A 17,811-nucleotide genomic window follows, 5' to 3' on the forward strand; every position below is an offset into this window, starting at 1 on the left:
TTAGGGATTTACTGTGACACATTTTGAAATATAAAGAGGACCTCTTACGCTCATTTCCATTCCTGTATTTTGGGTTTCTACTAGAACACATGTACGTGCTTTCATGGCCAAAATATACTTTATTTTCCTCATACTGTCAAGGCTTTAACACCTGTGTTCACCCTCCTGAAAAAGTCCAGTCTGCTCTGATTGGTCAGCAACTCTATATCTTTCTCATCTTGTTGTCTTTGCATCATCTTTACAGCCATTTTCCCCAACTGTAATTAAGGAGAAAAGTGGCACATTCTTCTGTAGAAAAAGACAAAACAAAACACACCAAAAAAAGCTTCTAAACCCAACTGGGCATGTTTGAGCAGGAGTATGATCAGAAATCAGGGAGAAATTAGCAACATCAGCAACCAAGATTACATGTCTCCCTGACATTAGCATGTAGCTACATGTAGCAGTGTACTTGTAGCCAGGCAATAATCATTTATAGCGGCACTTTCTTATATTAAAAATCACCAATTAAAGCTTCTAAGCACAACTACACATGTTCTAGCAGCAATGTGATTCCAAATTGGGAAGACGTTAACATCATTAGCAACGAAGATTTACGTATCTCCCTGATGTTAGCATGTGGCTACATGTAGCAGTGTAGGCTATGTAATGTTAACACAATATAAAAACCATTTGACCATATAAAGAAATCCATCACAAGCTAATGTCAGCTTGCATGCGCATAGGAAATCATTTTTGCTGAGGAGTGCTGCACAGTATAAATGCATGCGCATGTATGTGCACATGCTTAGGCAACATGGCTTCAAGCTGCAGACCACTGCTGGAGACCATCAAACAACAAAACTGGTTGCTTTTTAGTGAGACATTGGCAGCATTTCCAGCAGCAATTGTGCCACCTAATGCCAGTAATTGTAGCCAAAACCTGATCTATTTGTAACCACAATCAGGTGGTTTTTGTGCCTAAATCTAGTCACGCTGACCACAGCATTGTTGAAATGTAAAGTTTTAACATATCTGCAAGAAGGTAAAAATGTTTACGATTCCAAACATTTATTCTTGCAAATGGATTGAGAAACAACAGGAAACGGTTAAGTTAGTCCTAACAATGCAGTCTCTCATCTCAGACACAATTTGTCTCTGGACTGCATGTGCCAAAATTTCTAATATTTCCTTTTAAATGGTGCTGGACATTCAGTTGTTTCTGTGCTTTATGTCTGTTCACGTCCCCTGGGCAACTCATTAACATTATATCCATTTGTCGTCCACTTCATCATTAGCTTCTATAAAACTCCATCCTGATAAATATGCCCCCACAGTGGAAGTCCCTCACGTCCAAGATATTTCATGTATCTAAAAAGCAGCTCCAAAACTGTCCTAGCAAATTTCTGGCCTTTCGTTTAATGTTTAAGGTGTCACGTCAGATCAGAGGAATTAATCAAATTTGCACATTGCACAAATATTTTCTGACAGGCACCATATCATAATCTGTTTAAAATGTAAAGCAAATGTTCAAATAGCCATGAGCCAGCATGCTCAGCACCCAACCTTGTCTTGAAAGTAGAAAAAACTATTGGAAACACACTATTCAGAATTGTCTGAAACCTGAGGTTTTGCTCACACAAGTTACTTTTACATATGTTTACTGCAACATTTGAAACTTTGTCCATGTTTAATATAAACATCTGATGTAGCAACGTTAGATTATATATGACAGAAAAAAAGGAAAGGCGTTAATAGGTCCCTTTGAAAGAAATGAAAAAATTAAACTTTCAGAAACTATAGTTATTATAGTGCTATATTATTGTGGCTTACATTTTCCTGCACATTGTCTTTGGGATTGGTTTGTAGATCATTGTGGATATGAGTGGAGGTTCATTCATGAAGTGATGCATCATTGATTTTTTCCCCAGCAACATGAACTTTAATTTCAAAATGAATAACACATTTTCCCTTATTCTTTTCAATTACCTCCCCTGCATTCCTCTGTCCTGATTTACTGGGACTAATTCTAAAGTTTTTATATCACAGGTAGAGCTGCTTTTTGCAGGAGTACCCCAGCCTCGTAGAGACTGTCGATTAATATGGGAAAGTACTGCTCAGACAGCTGAAAGGCTCCACATGACAAACCGAATGGCATCATAACACCACCACTGCCACAGCAGCGCTCAGTTAGAGGAGCTAAAACACAGCATGAATTATTCTTGTTAATAAAAATTCATGAACATGTGTCTGTGCATGTGTTTGCTCGTGTTTTTGTGAGTGTGTGTGCATGGTACAAATTCAGACGTTTCCAAAACAGCAGTATTTATAGTGTGTTATCATCGGTGCTCATCTCTCAGCTCAAAAATACTGCAGGAAGAGGCTTCCAGAAGGGAAACGATGATCAAAAAAAATCAGAATCAGGCTTATACAGATGTTTTGGCAACTATTTATTCAACAATTTTCATTTCATACATGAGAACGAACCTCTAAATTAAATATAATAAATCCCACAGACAATGGGAGAAAAACACCTCCATTACGGTGCTATATATCGAATCAAGCCCTCTCAGTGCAGCTTGATATGAAACCTCTTATTTCACCAAGGTACATCAGAAGCTGAACTAACATTTCTAGCTCTAATCCTGACCTTTACTGTGGATATTTTGTATTTTGTGAGTGATAGTGTGTCACAACTCTTTCCATCTAAGCACTGATATACATAAAGATGTGTGTTGCTACAAGGAAACATTATGATAGAGGACAAAAGCATTGAACTGCTTACATACCATAAGCTAAAATAAGACAACATTGTGTATAAACACAACTTCTACCATTCTTGAAACTTGTGATTATTTGCAGCATATTTCTAAATGTCAGTATTTCAAGTCAGTGATCATATCAAAAAATGCTTTCATAAGTCTAATATCCCAATGAGAGCAAGATGACAGTATTACTGAAGAATCACTGAATAATTTTTATTAACATTGCGGTAATCTTAAACTCAACAAATACATGGTGTCAGCATTCGAGGACTGGCAGAGTGAGAAGTGCTCGCAAGTCCCCAATTTTAAGACAGAAAACAAACAAACAAACCAAAAAAAAAAAAAAAAAATCTCTAAATGAAATATATTCCTGAGATGCAAAACAAAAGAGATATAATTCAAAAAAAAAGAAAGGAAAAACAAAACATCTCTACATGCGATTGTGTCACATGTCGTTGTCATCTCTGTGACAATGTATGGAGATTGGGCTGATTGATTCTAGTGTCAATATTGCAGAGGAACAAAGAAGTGCGCTGAAGCCAAACTGTACAGCAAAGACATATGAATGGTCAGAGGAGGAGAGATAGGACTGGACCGGGCCATGTCATGCTATCATCACTGCTGTGGAAAACAAAAACCATGAGTAAAAAAAAAAAAGCTAAACAATACAGTAAAAAAAAAAAGAATTATTTTGACTCAGAGTGGCCGTTACTCTCTTATTCATCCCTTTTTAACAGGAGATTCAGAGTTGGTATTTTTCGTTGATATGGGCCTCTAATTTCCTGAAGTGGGGGACAAATTGCTCGCAAACAAGGACAAAAATGCACATATGTGTGAGTGCCCGACTGACTGCAACACTTTGTGACCAGAGGTGCTCTCCTGGGGCAGTGCAGTGTGGTGAAAAAGGCTGTAGCAGGATGAATACATAATGCAGTATCGGCAGGTGGAGTTTGGACAAGCTTCAATGATCACCAATCGCATCAGCTCGTCTCATCCTTTTTTAAAAGAGGCAGACAGGTGGGAGGAGGGGAGAGATGGAGGTGCAGAGTCGCAAGGCACACACAAAAAAGCTCCCTAAATATGCATCAAAGGATGTTCTGATGTCCCTTATTAAAGTTGAATTTACATATGAGGACACACCGAAATCTGGTGATCCCATGTATAACTTAATGATATCAGTGCACTTGGTCAACATCGACAGTAACTTGTGGTAGGCTATAATAAAATGCTTCTATGATTAATGCCTGTTGCCTACTACAGGTATAACACACACATATGATTAAAAGTCACACATACAGGTCTGTAATGTGCCAACGCCAACATGGAAATTGCTCACAAAATGGTGTGCAATTTCATGCCAAAATTACTGCCAGTGTTGCACTGCCTGATCTGCATTAACAAGTAACCTCAGCTGCATCGCTCCCGCCTACACTCGAAGGAAGTGGGTTGGTTTGGAACCAGGAAATTTACCAAACAGAGGCTACAGAGTCTTTAAAACGGGCTAGTGCCCAATGAAAATGGTGCCGCATCTGCGTTAGCGCCATTACTGTCCTGCCGCCAGGATGAAATTAGAGGCCCATGATATGGCGGATATTAACCGGAACCATGTATGTTGGAAAGCAAGGAGGCAACAAGTTTAAAGCTTAGTTTCAACCGACAACATAAAAAAAAGTAAAATGACTAATAATAATAATAAGGTGTGACACAGCTACAGGTGATTCTATCATAGCAAAATAGTGCATGATGGTATGTGCCAGGCTGTTAGAATAACAAATTAAAAAACAAAACAAGATTCAGGTTTGGTCTAACTATCATAAAAAGCCATTTGCAACAAATTAGCTCATTACTGTCATGTCAAAACAAATATTTACACGTGGTTTCCAGAAAGAAAAACAAAACAAAAAAACACATTTCACCATTTACTAAGAAATATCCATCAAATTAGTCAGAGTGCATAATTCAGTAAATGGCACCTGTTTCATTTCTAAACACCGACTCGTCACTGCAGACCCAGTTATTTATGAGTGTTCATTTAATATAAAACAGACTGTTTCTCAGACTTCAGAATCAACAAATCCATTTCACCACTCTCTTATTTTTCTAGGATGGATACACAGATGTAAAGCAAACTGAAAATTTGATTGACACCATCACCGTTTTAAGACACAATGAAAAGAACTACATAGAAAAGTAAAAAAACATCTTGATGAATGTCATTATACACACGTGATACAGAAGGTTCGCCTGGATCTACTTAAGTACCGTGGTGAGGCTGACGTCAATCTATATTGATTGTGTGAATTAGAATGATAGAATATGGAGACTGCGGCAAAGCTTCTGCATTTTTAAAACAACTTATTTAAAACATAATATGCAACCTAAATTCTACATCAGTGCTGACAGGTTTAATGATTCCCAACTTGTGATTCACTCCAGCGGTGCTTGAGTTATAGCACATAGAAAAAGACCTTACTCGCTGACCTTATTTGCATAATGTTGTAAATTGGCCATCGAATTGGAGACAGCTGGGCCCACTATTTTATTGCCCTTGGTAATAATTTGCTCCCTCTTAGTAGATTAGTGCCTTGCCTTTAAGTCTTTAGTTCCAGAGGCCACAGTGTTTATCGCTCTTTCACAGGAGAGTAAATCAGCCACATTCCTGCAAACTGATGAAAGAGGAATGGCGGGGATATATGAAAAGAAACAGAAGTTGTTTACAAGGATATGTGACGTTAGTCTTAGCGTGTGTGAAACTTCCATTGCCTCCGACATGAAGGTAATGTTTCTTTTGATGCATTTCAATTCCAATTTGTATTTTAAGGATTTGGTGAAGACAGATGCACATTTCATTTTCTTCTATTTCGCCTCACTTTTGTTGATCATATTTTTTTTTTTTACAACACCAAATCCTTCCCATCTGTAGCACCCGAGAGCCCGCCACAAACACAAGCCACATTTCTCCAAAATTACAAACATACCTTCATTGTGGTTCTCTCTTAAATAGCTTCAAATAAATTAAAATATGAAAAAGAACCAAACAAAAACATGCTAATGTGTATTACCAAAGTTTAGTTTTCACACATTATATACATGCCTTGTGCCCAAAAAATTACATTTGTTTAAAAGTTCTCCAATAAAGATTATGCAATGACAAATGAAAAAAAAAATGCAAATAGATAAGGTGGCTAATATACAAATTTGAAGGAATATGGGAATCCAGAATTTAACAGCAATTTTCACAATCAACCACATTTTTAGCAGACACAATACACAGCAGGGAGCTTAGAATCATTTAAACCAAAAAATATTAAAAACTTTTTTTTGTTTTTTTCTATAAAAACATGATTTAGCTTACATTTTCAAAAAGATGCACTGTATTTTTTTTTTACCCCCCAGATTTGAATCAAAGACAGCCTTGTCATCTTCCCACTATCCATTTGAATATAAGAACCATTCCCAAGGCAATCTTTTGTTGGCAAAGGAGCGCAGTTACTCATTCAGACATTTTTGTGCTTCTCTATTTGTCTTCAGTTTTTAGTATTTGGAAAGGAGGCCCGTGTAGATCTATGACCCAGCCCTCACACACTATTAACTTTTTTTTCTCTTTTTTTTTTTTTTTTTTTTTTTGCTTGAAGACCCCATGAAATGGAAATCAAAGTTCAGTTCATGGAGAGCAACTCCGACTAATGGAAATAAGAGGAGCAGTTATGCAGTCTGACAGGTGGGAGTTTTTTTTGACATGTTGGTAATATAACTAAATTGTTAGGCGCTTGTAAACAGAAATTTAGAGGTGGCGATATAAACAAAAAAAATTGGTTCCAGTCAAACTGATGTCATTGCCGTTTGTAAAAGGTAATAATATGATTGGATGCTTATCTGTGAGCCAGAAAATGAACAGACATGTGGATACAAACCGCTGTGGAAAGCTGCCTGGACCTCAAGCTTACAAGAGGTGAAAATGAAAATTACATCACTGACAGAAAATTAATTTAACCAGTGAATTTTCTGTTCACGCTGCAACCGTGTACTTGTTTTTATTAGCTCCTAATAGTTAATTTTACATTTCACGGGGTCCTTAAGCCTCAAAATTATTCCAATGTGACACAAACATAAACAAAAAGAATTCAAAGTGAAAAGCTAAACTCATTTTCAATACAATTTATACAGCTTTTAGAGAGAGGAGAGTCATTCTTTCTGTACACCTGAAGCCTTTATGTGAATCACAAACTACTGTAAGCTGTCGAGAGGACACTGAAGGTGTTGGTGTTTCACTAAACTGCAGCCTGGACAGTGCAGGAATATACAGACAAAGGTACATAGGGACAGCAGATTTAGCAAATGGTCTTATATACTTGATTGAGTTTATTCGATGGAATGCTTCGTCTAGCATCTGCGTGTATTCTCTGCTCTAAACAATACCACACTACCCTTTATTACCCTTACCCTAATAATGAAAATCATATTGTACACTTATCTGACAAACCTTGCTACAGTGTTACACAAAACCTTCTTCTTATCTTACAAGGGTCAACTGTTTAATTACAAGTCTATTTAGAGGGGGATGGGGTTTGGGGGGAAGTGGATCTAAAAGTACCATATTCAGTGTGATAGACATGTATAAGGCGTAGACAGCAAAGATCTTTGTTAAAATAATAATAAAAAAAGACGCAATGCATAATCAAAAGCTGTGAGCTAAGCAATGAAATGATGGTCCAGTTAACCCATCTACAAAGCATTTACATTGCTACTGACAGACGATACATGAAGGCATTGACAGAAGTTCAATGGCGTCTGTATTTTTAGGCACCGTGTTGACGTGAGATATGATATGTGTTTGTGGACGTGTGTGAACAAAGGGCGGGGGATACAGTGTGTGTTCGGGTGTCTGCTTGGACGGGAAACAGGAGAGGAGATGAAGAAGGGCTCATGTAAGAAGCAGTCATGGTAGATATACAGACTTCCAGGCATTCATGTCAAAAAAATGAGGAAAAATATGACAAAGGAGACAACTTCGGGGCAGCGACGGCAAGCTGCCTGTGGAAACCGGCTGCCAAAAAAAGAAAAAAGAAAGAAAGGACAAGATGTAAATGATAGACAAAAGGCAATAATAGGAAAACACTTGGGGAACTTCTCTGTCTGTGGACTGCCTGCGGGTTCCTCGTTGACACGACGGGGGCAGTGGTCAGAGGTGGAGAAGAAAAGGGGGAGACAGAGAGAGAAAGAGAAAAAGAGATACAGGGATTGAAAGAAGGGAAAAGGGGGTAGGAGAGAGCTGCACAGCTCCCTCTGCAGTCTAAATGAAGTATTCTTTCTTTTCTTCTGCGTGCGCATGGTTGCCCTCAGCGTTGATGATGGCTGTGTCGGCGTCGGGTGCGTCGTCCGCCCCTTTGGCCTCGTTTGTCAAGTACGTTCCTGTGGAAGCGAAAAACAAACCTATATCAAGGAAAACAAATACCGAGCAGCCCTGCGTGGTGTTTGCTGCCTGAGGCGAAAAACACATCTGAGGACAACATCAGTAATGCTACATAATTCATATACAGAATGAGAGGAGGCTAGGATAGTGCAGGATATGCAAATATGGCACAGAGTAAGTGTGGATAACTCCGCATCAACAAACACCTTTATTGTTCTCCATGAATCGAAGCTAAAAGTTGGATGTCTAAATAATGTGATGCAGATCTCAGGTTTAAGTAAAAGCTCAATTTTGTAGCATCAGAGTTGGAAACCGACCATTAGCTCTGACCCCTGGGCTGTTTTTGCCCCTTTTTCTCCCCTCTCTTTCTTTAGAGCAGAGTCATGGTATGTATTACCCAGGTATGCCATGTATTATTTCTGAAATAAGATGGATTACTTTAAAAAGTTATCAATTTGCACGAGTTGCACAATGTATGTTTTAGGACAGTTTTTATGAAAAACTGTGTTTGAGTTTTTTGTCTGCATGTCCAAAGGTTTTCAACATTTTTCAACAAATATCTGTATGTGAATGGACAGAGGCGAGAGTCATTGTTCCAGGAATATAAAACACATGTTCATCCTTAGTACGGTCAAAACAATATATTGACAGTGAATGTTATTGGTTTTTGATACTTCTATTTGAGGCATCCAAATGCTCTAGGTGTTGGACTAACACTATCATTGTAACTATCACAGGATTACTTTAATATCTAAAAGGGGTCATTTGTATTTTTTTGCAAGTGGCAACCTCCAGGACTGAAAAATGAAGCCAATACAGAAGTGCCAAAAACAGAGGCGCTCACCTGCTAGAGCAGACGGCCCATGTAAAAATCCTTTGTCCTTGCTGCTGCAGCCATGGGTTCGCTTCCAAGCTGCGACCCTTTGCTGCATGTCATTCCTCCTCCATCTCCCTCTGTCAGGCTAAAACATCTGTACTATTGATAATTATTTGTGGTATGTTTTTTTAATCTGCATGTTTAGCTGTGTTTACCTTAAGATACAACATTGGTAAGACTGTATGTGTTCTGTGCTGCTGTCCCTTTACCCTCCACTGTAGGTCTGCCCAGGTGAGCTGCATTACTTAAGGTGCAGCACACCTGGCATGGAGGAGGTGCTTAACAGCTCCTATGCCAGCAGCAGAGGAGAGAGGCCTCTGGTGTTGGGACTGCTGGTCCTGCTGCCTTTCACCATGGGATTTTTGTTGTCTTGTTTGCTTGTTATCTTATTAATAAATCTTTTTAAAGATGTCTTATGTGGTTATTTTGGGTCAGTGATGGAGTTTTGTTTGCATCATAGTGCTGTCCAAGGGTGGAGCGTAACAACCAATTGCCTAGTTCTGTGAGATAAAAAAAAAAGAAGGGCTGTCTGATGGCAAGGTAAAGCAGTGAACATAGTCTATACATAGCATACACTTAAAGTGATATTAATTTTTTAGGTGGCTAAAATATAGCCATGTTTCCATCAGCCTGTTTAGATGCGCATGTAGAAGTATCGCATCGGAAAATTATGACAGAAACGCCAAAATACGAAATAAAATCTCCTGATTCGCACAAACTAAAATATGCTCGCTTTAGCCGGGTTTTGGTTGATTCGAAAAAATGTTGATTCGCAAAACGGGGCATGGAAACAGTTACGTTCGAATTAAGTCTGATGTAGCACACCTCTCTCCATGGTGATATCCACACTCCGGGTCGGGAAGGCGGTAATGCATTTACAAGCTGCTTGCCAACTGCCAGAAAACGTAGAAGAAGAAGAATGCCAGATTTGTTTTGTTTCCGGTTCTGCGGAAAACTCGTGCGAGTTCGTAGTTTTCACCAAAGTCTGTACATTTAATGGAAACACACAGGATTCGTATTTCTTTTAATGCGCATTTCCCAATGATTCAAATCACTTTTGGATGGAAACATAGCTTATGTCCTACTGCTGCCCCCATCCACAGCAGTACATTGTTTAGCTTCCATGGTGGTACTCCTGTCTGCTTCTCCAAACTGGGGGGCATACTGGCCCCCATCTACTGTAGGTAATGCACTAACTATGTAACTCATACAACTCCACTTCATCTGTGATTTCTAAGCAGATTCATGGACAGGTCTGAGAACAGGGAGTGACATTTATGACACAATATGTGGACATGGATGGCAAGAGGTTAAAGTAATATTATGTTATAACCCTCTCTCCTCAGTATAATATTAATATTCAAAATAAGACGTATCTGGATTGCTTTTAACTCAGTGAGTCCTGTGTACGCTCTTGTGGCACCATACAGTCCATCTCATGTCCATCAATGCTTCTTTTTCTCCACTGCAGATGTGGTGCACTTGTAACTGGGGGATTGTGAAGGGACATTGATGTCTAATGGGACATGTAGGACATGCTCCACTAGTTCCACGAGCCTCGAGAGACTCGGCTCTGGTCCACTGCGGTTTTTACCTTTATGCCTGGCCAGGTATCTTCCCAGAACAATGATTAAACACAAGGTGACAAAGACCACTACAGCCACCACTCCTCCGATCAAGGCATGGTCAGTGCCGTGCTGCCCCAGAGCGTTTGGATCTGAGGGGAGACAGAGAGAGAGAGACAAAGAGAGCAGATGAAGGCGCCGCTTGGTGAGGTGAGGGAGTGAGGGCAGATGACGAACAGCAAAAGACAGACAATACAAAACAGAGCAGGGAGGAATAAGGAGATTATTTCCAGCTCGTTCCTGCTCTAATGAGCTGCTGTCATTCCCCTCTCCTTTCACATCATGCAGTCAGAGCTGAGCTGCCTAGCTCTCTGAGAATAATAAAATGGAGACAGAGAAAGAGAAAGAGAGACGGACATCACGTTGACACAAAGAGCAGCTACAGGCAGACACACATTCACCCTGCAAAATGAAGGAAAAGGAGAATGAAAGAAGGACTCAGAAAAAAGAAGTAAATAATTCAGGATCACCCCCACGATGCCGCAGGAGTCCCCGACATGCAAACCAGGGCGGCAGTGGAAGAGTAGTACACAGTAAATAAATCATCACACAGAAAATACAAAGGAAAGATCAATCTTTTTCTGTTTTTTTTTTTTGGCGAGGAAGGATTGTTGTTAGGAAAATGAATTGGGTGTTAGAGAGTTGCTACAGGTCCCCAGCTGTTGGGTAAGCAGTGGAAACGATAGCAGAGTCATGAAAGAGTGAGGATGAGCCTGTTCACGCCTCATGCAAAAGCCCATCAAAGGTTTCTGTTGCTTTAAAAAAAAATAGCTTATTTCCTTTTATTCACATCGACTCCCTTTTTCCACAAAGTCTGGCTTGCAGGTTATTTAAGTTGAGAGGAAGGACGTGATACTGACGGCGTCCACTGTAGGTGAATCAAAAAAAAAGTTGACAGTGACAGCAGTGGGGGAGATGGGTAATGGAATAGCCTGTATTATTCATATCAGTCCATGACACCTGAGAAATTAGCACTCATCTCATTATCCTCCTCTGAGTGCCAGGGCATGCCATATACCACCCTGTCACTCTGTGTGTGTATGTGGGCTCATGATAGCAAGAATATGGCAATGTCAGAGCAGGGTAAGCAGTGATAGAAGGGTGGGTTTAGACACACAGCACACGTCGCATATTGACACCGTTTCTCTTCAGTATTCTCCTTTTCTTTCTGTGTCCGCCCATGTGGCCAAATTGAACAGCTGGCTTGCTCTCGCTCCATAACTCTCCATGGTCTGAGTGACCAGGCCGTCACACTTCACTGCCTCCCAGTGGACAAACACACACTCATGGCGACACACGCGCTCATACACACAGACGTGTGCGGCGCGGTTTCACTGCGCGGCGGTTCTGCTTGGTCAGTGGAGCAGAGAGTAGAGGAATGTTCCCCTGGCACGGCCCAGCAGGGCGAGGACTCGGGCGTTTAGTTACACACATGGCTGTGTCTCTTCACCTCTATCTGTCAGGACGCTGAGTGTTTTTTTACCATCATACACACTCACTGTCCTACTGCTGCGCCTCGGTCCGGCTGTTACAACCCAGCATGGGCACAAACAAGCCATGACAGCCGTATGTATGTCTGCCTATAGAGTGCTACACGGTTTTGTCCTGCAATATGCTGGTGTCATGTCCAGACGGTTGGGCTGTGAGTCAAGCCGCTGGACACTTCTAAAACATGTCTGATCCTGCTGCTACTCCATCACTTCCTTCAGGGAAAATCTGTCCTCTGAGCGGAACTGAAGGGTTGTTCTGTGTAGATTTCAGTTTATATAGTTTATTTCTCCACAACATTGCTAAATACACTACTTAATATACATGCTATTGCCTTCTCATAGCTCCAAAGCTCCATAACAAGAAGTATATTTTGTGATTTACTGGAAAAGTGGCAAATGTTTGCCATATAGGCTACTGAGCATAAGGAGCACTGACTAGAAAGTTTGATCTTTTCCATTACAATTTTGTAGCTCCTGCAAATCCAGAGGAAAGGAACTAGCTACATAGAGCTGCAATGATGAAATGATTAATCTATTAGCTGTAAACAATTAAATTAATTGCCAACTAATCTGATAATGATTAGTTAGAAAAAGATAATGTGTGGCTTTGATCAACGCTGATCTGCCTTTTTTAACTATTTTCTAATATTTAATATGTCAAACATCTAATTGATTAATCGAGAAAATAATTGAAATAAATTGTTAGCTGAAATATAATAATTGTTAGCTGCAGCCCTAAAGCTAGCTGCACAATTCAAAGGAAAACCACTCCACCAATTTTACCCATCTTAAGCCGAATTTTTGGTACACTTTTAGTGAGTGTCACTCGACACTCGACAGAAAGAAAGTGTCGATTGAGACTCATTTCATACATTGCTCCTGGAGAATTTTGTTATGTCACAGGCAATGTCACATTCTGTTGAGCAATTTGATTCTGTAGTGTTACTATTGAGAAATATAGCAGTTTTCAATCAACATCAACTCCAACCTGCATTCAGCATCTCTGTCCTCAGAAGCAGCCATCTGTCTACAGCTGCTTTTGGGGACCTGAGAGGTCAGCATAGGGCCAAACTGCCTTCGCTAGGCTGACTGACAGCAGACATTTATTGAAGCAAAAATATTTTTCCTGTCGTCTCCATGAGAAGAAATCAACAGTGTTTGTTTTTTTGGATGAACTGATTTAACTTCCACGCCCACTGTAGTGAGTGAGGGAAATCTGCCACTTACAGACATACTGGGAGCTGATCAATCAATGTAGATATGGGAAACAGTCATAACATCATATACCGCGGTAAAATTTCAGGAGGGTAAGAAGGAATGAAAAATTAGATACCACCCAAGCCTGGTTCAAGGCTACTTTATGCAGCCCTCCAACAGGTAAAAACTACACAGAACAGTGTAAAAAAACACCAGTACAATATGGCTTAACATGAACACCTCATTGTACCAGAGGCAATGCAATGCAAAGAAGCAAAATGAGTGTTTTTACATTTCCCATTAAAATAAATCAGTCACATCAATGCGTCCTGTAGATAAAATGATCTACCTAATTAATTCCGTAGCAGTTAATATGGCTTATGTTTCCAAATCCTGCATAACCAACTGCATCATCACTTGGCACACAGTGAAGCTGGCAGCAACCACAAGCTATGAAGATGGAGTTTGTGAAGCAGGTAAAAACCACTCCACCCTCGTGACATGTCGAATCCCTGCCCCATGTATTTCGGGTGTTAGAAAGAAGAGATGAAGCTCATTCCTAAATTCTGCTGGAGGCAAATTAGCTTGAGGCTAAATTAGCCATTCCTAGCGCAGCACACCTGAATCTCGTACTGATCTGTCAGCGGCCAAGTTGCAGTATGGGTAATGTAGGCACCAGGTTTTGCCAAGGTTGAAGAATGTGGGGAATAAAAAAAAAAAAACAGTATCTCTGGTTCTGCTGCATCAACTTTGACCTTTTTTTAAAAAACTGTCCATCTTGAGTCTGACAATGTCATCGGAGTGTAATGCTACATCGATTAAGACATCTTTCAAGCCACTGCGGCTGAGTATTTTTATACTCAGGATTAGATTTCACTGAGGTATACCATTAACTTGATACTCGTGAAGCTACAGAGGTGGGTGGCACAAATTCATCACAACAAATACTTTCTATTCGAATGCTGTCAAAACATGACTCACTCATTGCGATCTTATATATTCTGTTCTTGTCCACTGCTACTCACGGAAGGAGAAAAATACAGCGAGGGTGTATGAAGACACACTGAGAAAGGAAATGAAAAAAATAGAGATTGATGGACAGGAAAAGGCTGAAATTTCAGTTGGGGCAGGACGGAAAAGGAAAGAAGACAAGGAGAAGAGGGATCTAGAGGAGAGGCTTATAAATTTTTATGGCTCCAGAACACATTATCTTTTAATAAGGGCACATACATACTTCTCTGTGCGATTTAATATGAGAGCGTGGCAGAGCAAACTCCTCTTTTAATATTTATAACACTCTGCTTGTCGCCTGGCCTTGCGAGTTGGGCTTGTTTAATAAATTAAAGGGGTTCAGGGCTTCTGTGAGCAACTGCTTGGCTGGACTGAACTAAAAGTGTTGCTCTTAAACGGCCCCGCTAACTCCTCATCTGATCTGTTCCACTGATGCAGGCTCCATATGGGGTTACTGTGGGAGGATATGTGGTAGTGATCTTGTGTGGGTTCCCCAGAGGGTGTGTGAAGGCTGGGAATGGAAACAATATAATTTAGAGTCACATTATCTGGTGAGATTAAATGACTTATAATCACATTTCTGGAGAGAATGTGACGCATGATGCACATCAAAGTAAAAGCATGTGTGATGGCTGCTTTACATTTAACATCAGCTTCCACAACAGTTTGCTGTTCATTGCTGCAATGTGACAAAAATAAACAATTATTAGTCCTCAGCTGGTCCAAAAAAGGTGGCATGCAGATTTGGAAATTATGTGCAAAGGACTATTATTATTTCAAGTGGAGGCTCAAATATTCCATCAAGGGCTCAGCTGGAGAGAAATGATCTACAAGAAAAGCCTTCCGACCTCCGTCTTCACTCAGGTCATCACTTCCATTTCACACCAGCCTGATCTCACCTTTTTCTCTACAAAATCATACATTAAGTGGTGAACTCTAGTTTCTTTATCCCTGCACATAAATGTGAATGGGAAATCTATTAAACATCCAAGGAGGCAAGCTGACTGGAGTGGCTGAGCAGTTTGAGTACCACAAGGTTTCACTTGGTGGGTTTGATAAATTGCAGATAATACAAAGGAGAAAAAAAGCACATGTCAGATTATCTAAAGCTGTAATAAGAATATACCAGTAGATATGTCTATATTTGTTCTTTCTTCATGAAACATAAACAGCTTTATCTGAAACGGAGCTTCTGACGAAATTAACAAAGAGATGTGTAAGGTTAATATCAAGAAAATTAATTTTACATTTTTTTGTGGCTGAAAAAATGAATTAATAATGACTTCATCTAAAAAAGGCAAAAAACAACAACAACTTAATTATGTGCAAGGTGGGTCTCATGAAAAACTGCACAAGTGTACCTTCATTATAGCTTAATGCATCCATATCTTTCCAATTGTAATATTGTATAGACCAATACTTTTGTCACCCTCATCAAGCCAATCTTTTTTCTTCAGAAACAGTATGTTAGAGTTGCTACATTTTCTAGTTTCAGGCAGCCATCTGCCTCACTGTTTCAGAAACGTGAAATTTTAACCATTTATGACACTTCTAGATTGCAAATTTGTTTACAAAGCTGTCCAAAAAAATTGAAAGCTTGCCTAAACTTTTTTCTCGAATTATTTTGAGTTGAACTCAGATCTTCACTCTTATCTGACCATAAAGTATAGCCACATTCACATTTCCCTCATTAAAACTCTCTTGAGACAATTTTCGGTAACACTTTACTTGAAGGTATCTACATGACACTGTCGTAACTATGACATGACACTGTCATGAACTTGTCATAAACATTATGTACATGTCATAAACTTTTATGACTGCTGTGTCATTTGTTTTTTGTAATGACAAGTTGACATTGTTTGGGTTGTCTTGAGTATGACAACTTGACATTAATTAGAGTGACATTACCAGAAGTTGTCTTTGTCATGACAGGTTGATTTTAAATTTGTTTGGGATGTCCTCATAATGACAACTTGACACTAACATAAAGACATCTTCTGGTAATGTCATCCTGGTTAATGTCAAGTTGTTATAATGACATACCAAACAAATTTAATGTCAACTTGTCATGACAAAGACAACTTCTGGTAATGTCACTTTGATTAATGTCAAGTTGTCATAATCAAGACAACCCAAACAATGTCAACTTGTTATTACAAAAACCGAATGACACGTACATGACATGTACATAATGTTCATGACAGGTTCATGACTATGTCATGTCATAGTTATGACAGTGTCATGTCACTCTTATGTAGATACCTTCAAGTAAAGTGTTACCCAATTTTCTGTAAATATTTAAGACCTATAATATGGAACAATGTTAACCAGCTCTCAGGTCAGTAAGATCTTTTAAAAGATCTAAAAAAATAAAATAAAATAAAATAAAATAAATTAAGATAAAATTCTAAAAATAAATAAATAATAATTTTAGATTATCCTATAACTTGCAATTAGGTTATATACAGTCTTAGCATTTTGTCATTATGAACATGAGTTTATTTGTAATTATTTAGGTTCATATTACTTTTCTTATCGATATGTGATTTTTTGTGAAAGAATAATGACTTAATGAAATATTCAAAACTGTATTTAGTTTAAGTTTCTTTTACGTGATCATGAAAATCAAAATCAAGGGAGACTGTGATAAGTCTTTAAAGGATTTTTTATTGGTTAATGTTCTTTTTTTTAATAGAAGAAATCAATGAAGGACAACAACATGAAACATATTCTAGTCTGATCTCTGTTGTATAACAGAAGTTCTCCTACAATATTTCAGGTTCAGCAAAGTACACAAAACTTTTACTCTACACTCAACACTGGCAAGGACAGAATGTATCTAGCACAAAGTTAGTTTACACTTACTTCGATAGTGCCGCTGCTGCGTTGCCAAATCAACAGATAACAAACAGGCAAGAGTTTGCTTGTTAAACTGGCAACTTTCTGTAAGTCTGTATGTAGCATGTGTCTTCATATCATTCTTCAAACATTATATTTGCTGTGAATGTCTGCCGAACTTCACAGGAGATGTTTGCCATTCTGGTAAGTATTGTTACAACATCTCTCGGGCCTGCCACTGCCTTTCATCTAAAGTCATCTTTTAAATTAACAATCTCATCTGATCAGACACAGCGTCCTTGAATCATATCAGCATGCAACTCAAATGGCCTTTGCATATTGTAGCTTAACATACAACTTTCTCTCCCTCTTTCCCCCCTTGGTATTAAATTTGTTAATATTAAAATTCATCCCCTACAGGCATCTTTTTTTTCTTCTTCCTTTGAATTACACTTTTTTGCCTCTCTATCTTAGCTAGATATAGCTCTGTGAAGCAATGGTTTCAGTTGCTCAGATCAATAAAGCAGCAGCTGGCTTAAGCATGGGCTTATAGAGCTGCAGTGTCCTTGTGTCTGTGGTGTGGGTCAGGGAATCTTTGAGTGTGTGTGTGTGA

The 17,811-nt window shown here is 39.1% G+C and overlaps 1 protein-coding gene across 3 annotated transcripts in view; it reads right to left on the minus strand.

Moving 5' to 3' along the window:
• Positions 1-7,402: 7,402 nt before the first annotated feature.
• Positions 7,403-17,811, minus strand: part of cadm2a (cell adhesion molecule 2a) — a 290,934-nt gene continuing 280,525 nt past the window's right edge. For all 3 annotated transcript variants that reach the window (XM_033641073.2, XM_033641057.2, XM_033641065.2), the window contains 2 exons: positions 10,629-10,751; positions 7,403-8,156 (listed from right to left, as the gene is read on the minus strand). In XM_033641073.2, the coding sequence (XP_033496964.1) occupies positions 8,038-8,156; positions 10,629-10,751 (242 nt within the window). In that variant the 3' untranslated portion in view covers positions 7,403-8,037. The remainder of the gene's footprint in view (positions 8,157-10,628; positions 10,752-17,811) is intronic.

The sequence above is a fragment of the Epinephelus lanceolatus genome, chromosome 11, assembly GCF_041903045.1.
Source record: "Epinephelus lanceolatus isolate andai-2023 chromosome 11, ASM4190304v1, whole genome shotgun sequence".
In the NCBI taxonomy this organism is placed as follows: domain Eukaryota; kingdom Metazoa; phylum Chordata; class Actinopteri; order Perciformes; family Serranidae; genus Epinephelus; species Epinephelus lanceolatus.